The 7332-nt window shown below is 45.2% G+C and overlaps 1 protein-coding gene across 1 annotated transcript; it reads left to right on the forward strand.

The window, feature by feature from the left end:
* Window positions 1-1031: 1031 nt before the first annotated feature.
* Window positions 1032-2519, forward strand: LOC125519194 (F-box protein At5g07610-like). The gene has a single exon (XM_048684071.2). It carries the CDS (start codon window positions 1079-1081, stop codon window positions 2300-2302), a length of 1224 nt encoding a protein of 407 aa, XP_048540028.1. The 5' UTR covers window positions 1032-1078; the 3' UTR covers window positions 2303-2519.
* The last annotated feature ends 4813 nt before the right edge of the window (window positions 2520-7332 follow it).

Raw genomic sequence — 7332 nt, forward strand, 5'->3', positions numbered from 1 at the left:
TTATCACAAAACTACCTGTTACCGATAATTTCAGTGCTAACAGAGAATACCTTACTGAAAACTGCTTATCATTTCCTTTTGCTCCTCGTTGGGTTCGACACTCTTACTTATCGAAAGGACTACGATAGATCCCCTATACTTGTGGGTCATCAGGGCGCGCGGCGATCACGCGCCCTCGTGCCTTCTGGCACGAGGTGGAAGACGACACAAGGAGGAGGTGGGCTGGGCCGGTTGCTGGGCCGCCAGGTAAGTTTTTCCTATCTCTCTCTATTCCATTTCTGTTCTTCTATATTCTTTTGCCTGTTTTGATTTAGTAAAAGTACTAAACCATTTTAGAACATTCTGAAATAAATTGTGGGCACTTTTGAAATATTTTCCAACAACTCTCAACTGTTTTAAGAATTATTTGAGCACTTAAAATAATTATAGCAATTAAATGCTCAAATTCAAATACACTATGATTTAATTCAAAAATCCAAATATGCCCGAGAAAAATGTACACCATTTTTGGCAGAGGTTTTCGCCCAATTGAAAAATGATGAACTTTTCTGAAGGGCATTTTGTGTTATTTCAGAGGGGTGCTAGGGTTGGATCAATCCCCATTTCAAGTTTAACAACAATTTAAACATGATGCATAGATGCAGATGCAACTATTTACAAACAATTTCTAGGGTTGTGACATACCCTCTTTCCTTCGGCAGTGCCATTTGTATGTGAAAGCTCGATCCGATATTTTCTGATAGTTGATCTTTGATCTACTTAATTAAGTCAAAATCGTCGTGCAGTAGAATCTCCCAAACAACTCGCCTTCACCATTTCCTTCAGAAATCAAAATGTTAATGTCTTATTTTTTTTAGAAACAAAATGTCTTGTGTTTGTATATGTAGGTCCTATTCTTCCAATTCAGTTTAGTTGTGACACGGCTGAGCCCATGTACTGGCGCTGGACGGCCCAATCTGTTAAGCCTCGGCCTTACTCCCATCGACTGGGATGGGACCTCAGACGTAGGTTTCATTCTCCGTCCCTCTAGCTCGACGGCGTCGCCGCCGTATCCTGCCGCCTCCCGCCTCCCGCCTCCATGTCCGTCCCCGCAGAGAGCTCTCACCCGGGGGAGGAAGGTCGCGCTTCTCCTCATGCCCGGTACACGAAGCAGAGCGGGACGGCGATCGACAGACTCGCCGACGATCTCCTCATCGAGATCCTCTCGCGCGTCCCCGCCAAGTCGCTCCTCCGCTTCAGGTGCGTCTCCAGCCACTGGCTGGCCCTCATCGACCACCCCGACCACCGCAAAAGGCTCCCCCAAACCCCGGCCGGCTTCTTCTACGGCAGCAACTACGAGTCGTTTCTGAAACCACCTTTCCACTTCACCAGTTTCCCGGGGAGACGCCGCCCTCCGATCGACGCGTCTTGCTCCTTCCTGCCCAACCACCGGCACATCCATCTATTGGACTGCTCCGACGGCCTCTTCCTTTGCCGCTGTTACGACGCCTCCGACGAGGGTGACGAGTTCCGTTACGTCGTGTGCAATCCCGCCACGGAGAAGTGGGTCGTGTTGCCGAGCTCCGGCAAGGCCGCCAGCGAGGTGGCCGCCGCACGTTTGTGCTTTGACCCAGCCCTGTCGCCGCATTTCCATGTGTTTGAGTTGGTCGCGGAGCAGGAGTCAGCGTGTCCCTGGGACCCTGACACCGCTGGGGTGGCAGTGTATTCTTCTGAAACCGGAGGATGGGTTTATAAGGAAGAGAGATGGAACGAACTAATTAGGCCCGCTGATCCTGGGTCAGCATTTGTTTTCCTTAATGGCTATCTGCATTTTCAGGCCAATGCTCGTTGGTTCTCCCATCATCATCTAGCTGTGGTTGACACACAGGGGGAAACATGGATGAGCTTCGGTGCCCCTGGCGGTTTGGTTGACGGTTTTATTCAGCGGTCGCAGGGCCGGTTGCATTATGCCAATTTTCAGAGAGGTGGAGATGGTGTCACTAGATTGGTAGTTTATATTCTGGACAACTATCAAAGCAGAGAATGGATATTGAAGCACAGCGCCGAAGCTTCATACATATTTGGAGGGATAGATGCCTACCTTGAGGGTGGTTTTGATTGGATTGCGATGGATTTTGATTGGATTGCGATGGATCCGGAATGCAACACGATATTCTTCACTGCTGGGTGGGGTACCACATTCATGTGCTATAATATGGATCTTCAGCAAGTCAAAGTGATCTCCAATATTGAAGATGGCTGGCCGGCATATCTGACATACGTGCCGTTGTATGCAGAGTTACAGTCATTGCACGCTTTATAAGAAGTGGATATTCGACAGGCATTAGTTCTTTGTGTTATGGTATGTTTGTTTGAAGTGGGCTGTTGTTTTTTCTGGCTGATGTATGCATGTTTTTATAGTTTGAGCAATGGTGGTTCACTATTAAGCGAACTTGGGTGATTCGTTATCCAAAATTGTACCAAACCTTCCGTTGTCTGTATTGGTTTCTGCATACCAATGATTTTGGAGAACTCCTACCTCCATGTATTCGGCGTAGTGTTTGAGGGATGGTGATGATGTAGAAGACATGACCATCTGCTAATGTTATAATATGTCAAATTATGCTAATGGTATAATGCTTGAAATCATTTTTCTATACTGCTCATAGTTTGAAAAAGAAAAACTTTTTCCCCGTGGCACGTTTCAAGTAGAAAATGTTGTTATCAGAACATTAGCAAGCTGTGCGTGGATCATAATGTTCATATGTTGTTAGTGGGTTTTTTTTTTTGAACGGAAGGTGCTTCGGAAGAATGCAATATGTCATCTTAGTTTGTGCTTTTTGTTCCGGTAGGCAGCTTAAAAGAGTGTTGTGTTAAATAAATAAGCGATGCCGTTCACTTTTCATGGTAATCTCACTTCTAGTTCCACCAAGATACCTGTAGTGTTGCCCAGACGTTCCAGTCCAGTGCAGCTCTGCAGCATCATTTCTCAATTTTGAGTTTTGATGTCCTATGGCATGGAAGCAACAATGTGGCTGTGGCTGTCACGGCTCTGCATGCATTCTGAGTATTTCAGAATCGAGGTAACCATATTTCTGATCATTTATAATCTACTCTCTTACTTATATTATGGGACAGAGGTAGTGCCAAAATCGCTCTTATGGGACAGGGGGAGTAGGAAAGAAACACCAGATTCATCAATTGTACACCCTCCATCCCATAATTCTTGTCGTGGTTTTAGTTCAAATTTGAACTAAAACCATGACAAGGATTATGGAACGGAGGGGGTAAAACAAGAAAAGATATAAATAATTTTCTCGTTTGCAAGAAACAATTATGTGTGGAAAAATGCAGGAGCCAAGAAAGATGGGTAGCACTTATGCTAGAAAGTAAGGGAGAACAGGAAATAACTTGCTTATTTGATAGTTTGTGGAGGTGGCTCCATCTTGTTTACAGCTCGAGATCAAGCTCTATTATTTATGCGTATGATTTCGCATCAAGGCCGTTACACCATCATCGACCATTACACAAAGCTCAGATGCTCCTGCTAAATAATTCTGTGTGGTAACACCATGGAGTTCTCGATGGGTTTTGTTTTATTTCTGTTTTATCGCCCTAGGTCTTGAATTCGCGCAGATGTTTCTTGATAGAACCTCTTTGTTAGTACTCCCTTCGTCGTTCTCAAGATAAAATCTTTGCTGCCACTTTTTACTCCATCCGTCCTATAATGTAAGACGTTTTTTGACACTAGTGTAGTGTCAAAAAACGGCTTACATTATGAGACGGAGGGAGTAGTTTTTATATGTATGTGTTAGTATATAATGTAACCAAAAAGTGTAGACTGAAACTATTTTCCATGACAAATCTGAAGGTGCAATTTCTATTGGATGAATGTAAACATTTTTTGTTAATTACATTTTAAGGGGAAAATGTTTTAATCGTGCTTTTGGAACATGGGTACTACTAGTACATGTTATAGAAATGCTGCAGTTGTATCAAAATAAACGGTGACGCAGCGTTTTCACTTAAAGGTGGCCTTGCTGCTGCCGGAGTGATTGACGCAGCGTTTTCACTTAAAGGTGGCCTTGCTGCTGCCGGAGTGATTGCAGTTGGGGAGGTTCTGTTTGCGGCAAGTCGAGTTCTGAATAATTGGTTTGCTTCTGAAAATGCTGAAGCCTGTGCCTGCAATTCGCTATCGCCTAGTGTAATGCTTATCAGTTTTTAGGGGTGTGTCTAGGACATATCTAGATGTGCCCTACTTATTACACATCTAAGTGGGTGAATCAAATAGAAAGAAAAAAGTTAGAAAGAAAAAGAAAATATTCACACAAATCTCAACGTAAGATCAATGACATAGGACTTAGATGTGCAATATTTATGGCAAATTTAGATGTGCTTTAGCAAAACTGCAGTTTTTTAATCTGACTGTTTGTGGAAGGTATGATAAGTTAGCCGCCAGCCTGCTTCTTCTCCTTGTGACTGAAACGAGGGAGAACAGAGGAGATAAAACAGAGTAGGTTTCAGGCAACGAATGCCAGATTTTCATTCGATCATTTTCTCTAGCAACAAATGTTGGTTTATTTATACATGGACACAATCGACTCTTAACGGAAGCCTCTGCAAACTTGTTAAATTGACATACAACCTTCTGGACCAAGTCCAAAACAATGCGCATATACAAATGAAACATGTCACAAGCTAACTTGTTCACTTGTGCAACACATGGTACATCAGAACATCTACAGCAGACGCCTCAAATGCCCGCGCGGATGGCCCGGTCATTAACCGATCATAAAAATGCGACCTAAATGGGCATCAGACGCCTGGGTTGACTGGCACCCCTCATATCCAGCCTAAATATGGGGCATATATGGGGCGCCCGGGCGCGTCCGCCACATCGTCCTCGGCCCACGCTGGCCCACTCGACTCCACATATATTCCTCGTTATCCGCTCGCAGGACCAAGCCCTAGCCACTTCATTCCCCTTAGCCACCCAAGCTCCCGTCCAGCGATCTCCGGCCTTCTCCAGCATGGCGGGCAGCGAATCTGACTCCGACCAGTTCGGATCCGTCGATTGGGGTGTCATCCCGTGCGGGTTGGAGGAGGCAATGGCCGTCCACATTGCACTCTGACGCTCCCGGGAGGACAGTGCCCAGCCAACGGTAGGATCTGTCCTGCGTGACTCCATAGCGTCGGCGCATCGGACGCTCGGATCCTCAGGGGCTGGATCATCGTGGTGTGTGTAATGCATCATTTATGTAGTAGTCGGACGATGTGTGTAATACATCGTTTACATAATTGCATGAGTTTGTATGGATTTGAGGTATGCTAATTGAGGTGTCTGGTTGTGAGAAGAGAAATTTGAGCCTTGACCAGGTACGGTCCGCGGGCGTGTCCACGGACGTTTGAAGGGTCAGATTTGCCAAGTCCAGTTGTAAATTCTCTCACAAAACCAAACACAAGGTTTATACTAACATAATAGTCATGCCCATGAGCTTGCAGCTTCTGGACAAACTATGGTGTGTTTGGTAGGTTGCATGAACTCATGCAGGCTCTAGTGGACCAAGAATTGGCTATTTGCTTACCCGCATGGATGCTTGCATCGACACGAAGCTCAAAGCATCCCTCGGCCAATCTCTGAAGGAACGCTCAAATCAACCATTTTCCTCATATGTTGGCTCGTTGTAGTGCAATTTACACTACCCGGAAAGATACATGCCGGGGTAAATGCATGCGACCAAATGACACGCAGAACATGGTCAAAAGCCTGCATACCCTCCAACAAGCTCAACGGGGTCAGGCTCGTGGGAAACGCGAAAAGCGAGCAGACAACCAAACAAACCCCTAGTAAACTAATGAGTTTTGGATGGCATGTCCTGGAAGCGGACTTTTGGGACATGGTGCCACACGAGGATGGGATATGGGTGAGCTGCGTTGATGCAAGATTTTTTTTGGTTTTGACTTCTCAAAACCCCAACCATTATTATATTTTTCTCTTAAGTGTGAGTCATAGGCTCGCGCTCGGTGCTGCATAGGTAGTTGAGCAGTTGAATAACACAGACATACAGTCTTGATATTGTACCTGGTATGCCTCGGGTTGGTGCTTTTGAAGCGATCGCCGATGAATGATTTCTTTTGTTTATAATAGTAATTCTGTATTCCTAACATAATACCGACCTTCTCTCTAAACCTTTGGCAGTGGGAATTTGGGCTCCATAAAAATATTTTCATCTATCTCGACCTCCATGGCAATGGAGCTAAGGGGATAGTATGTATCACTCTCTTGCTAGTTAACTTTTGCATGCTTGCATGATGAACATGGATATCACTTTTGGTTTTGGTTTAGTGTAAGCTTTTGGTAGCAGTGAGCTTTGGGGTAGTCATCCTTCTTACTCGAGGACGACCAAGGTTTAAGCGGGGGAGATTGTTGGCTCTATATTTTAAGCATTTTTAGAGCTCATTTATTGCATGTTCTTTTCATATATTATGTCCCTTTGAACCAAATAGTTGTCCATTATGCATGATTATCGGTTTTTGCACTATTTGTCTTGTGAGGTTGCACATTTAGTATTTCATTTAGTTTCTTTGTTTTCTTGTATCTACGGGTTTTTTGGACAACCTAGGACCAAGAACGATGAAAGGACCAAGTACGGGAGCAATACGAGGACTTACAATACCAAACTTAGGTGTTTTGGAGGGCGGAAAAGTGATTTTTTTTCTAAAGTGCTCCAAATCAAGGTCCAGGACAATAAGGAAGGGTTTGGGAGAGGATAAGGCTCATATAGAGCCCTTGTATGCATCCCATCAATGGAGGAAACCGAGGAGGGGCCCTATACATGCACCTCCATACCCTAGCTGCCTGTCGCCGCGACACAATCTCCATCATCTCATTCATCCACAACATCAAATCCATTGCTGCTCCATCACCAAAGAAGAAGGGACACCATCAAGGGACACCTTTGGGCAGGTGCCATCCCGCCGGTGCCGCCCCATCATCATCACCACCGGCGCTGCCACCATCATCACCACCACCGCCGCACCGCCATCTCCACCAACGCCACCACCCCTTCTCTCTCACGGGCTTGATGCCGACTTGTAACTTTTCCCCAGCCTTTAAGTTAATGTTTGATTGATTTTACTAGTTCCGGGGAATATAGATGAACTCTATATTATACTTGATGCGATTCAATATCTTTTGTTCATGATTCGAGTTAGTAGCCTTTGCGAATGTTGAGAGGAGCCCTCACTCACATTATTGCCTTGTTTTCATGGCGTATATTACTGCCGTTGTAAGGGCAGGGATGCTGGGGTAATTTGAGGTGACAGTAAAAGCCTCAATCCACCGCTGCTGCA

Source organism: Triticum urartu, chromosome 7A (genome assembly GCF_056163025.1).
Source record: "Triticum urartu cultivar PI428250 chromosome 7A, HENAU_Tu73, whole genome shotgun sequence".
In the NCBI taxonomy this organism is placed as follows: Eukaryota; Viridiplantae; Streptophyta; class Magnoliopsida; order Poales; family Poaceae; genus Triticum; species Triticum urartu.

What these genes read in the sequence shown, in the direction of transcription:
- LOC125519194 (XM_048684071.2), top strand. Translation starts at nt 1,079, where the DNA reads ATGTCCGTCCCCGCAGAGAGCTCTCACCCGGGGGAGGAAGGTCGCGCT.